An 851-nucleotide genomic window follows, 5' to 3' on the forward strand; every position below is an offset into this window, starting at 1 on the left:
GGGGGGACACGGGTTATCATAGAATTTGAGGGTTTTAAACAGAGAAAACCAGAATCCCTGCTAATAACAGAGGACCTACTGGATTGGTGTGTTGCCATTTTAAATCAATATTATTTTACATTCAACTTAGTACTTGTGAACTCACTTATAATATCCAAAAGTAAAGAACATAATTGATAGTAATGGAGACAACCAACCTTGTCTGTTTTCTTTCTTGTTCTTTATTTCTGCTTCATAATGTGCTTTTGACATATTAAGTCCTGTGTGCAGTGGCTTTAAGAAATTCTCTGTAATCTTGGTGAGTATAGTCCATACACCAGTCTATCCAAATCAGAAAAGAAAAAATATTGCAAATCAGTTTTTACTGCAGCAATGAGATATGAAACCTCAGAGCACAACTTCTTTCTTGAGTAGCTTTTATAACAAAATCTCCTTTTCAGGAGGAGAAAAGATTTAGACTCATGAAGTTGTAGTGACCTATATGTTGTTGAATTTTCCTGACTTCCTCTGTCTATTTACAGCAGCATTCACTTTCCTTAAACTGGAGCTGAAGTTAATCTCAAAACTGGTCTTTAAAACACAGCATAGCATATGGTATATATTAGGCCTGTGAGAAGTGGCAAGTATTCACTTTGAATTCAGATTCGGCTGATTTGGAAGACAGTGATTTTATTTGGAGATTTGAATCACTGTCCTGATTTAATTTGGGTGAATCAAATCTGAAAGATTTGGCACCACTTTGGAGATCTGACCATAGACTAAACAGACAGCTGGCACAGCTGCCTCCAGCTGGTTAGTCTGTTGGGGTTGGGGGAGGGAAGGAGCGAGGGGGAGGAAGGGATTGGGGCTGG

At 38.3% G+C, this 851-nt stretch overlaps 1 protein-coding gene across 1 annotated transcript in view; it reads right to left on the reverse strand.

Moving 5' to 3' along the window:
- The window catches only part of GLMN (glomulin, FKBP associated protein), a 40,539-nt gene that overhangs the window by 5,501 nt on the left and 34,187 nt on the right, over nucleotides 1-851 (reverse strand). Inside the window, exon 17 of the mRNA XM_019501608.1 lies at nucleotides 198-321. Within this exon, the coding sequence (XP_019357153.1) occupies nucleotides 198-321 (124 nt within the window). The remainder of the gene's footprint in view (nucleotides 1-197; nucleotides 322-851) is intronic.

This window comes from Gavialis gangeticus, unplaced genomic scaffold, assembly GCF_001723915.1.
Source record: "Gavialis gangeticus isolate Ggan-Ray unplaced genomic scaffold, GavGan_comp1, whole genome shotgun sequence".
NCBI classification, from domain to species: domain Eukaryota; kingdom Metazoa; phylum Chordata; order Crocodylia; family Gavialidae; genus Gavialis; species Gavialis gangeticus.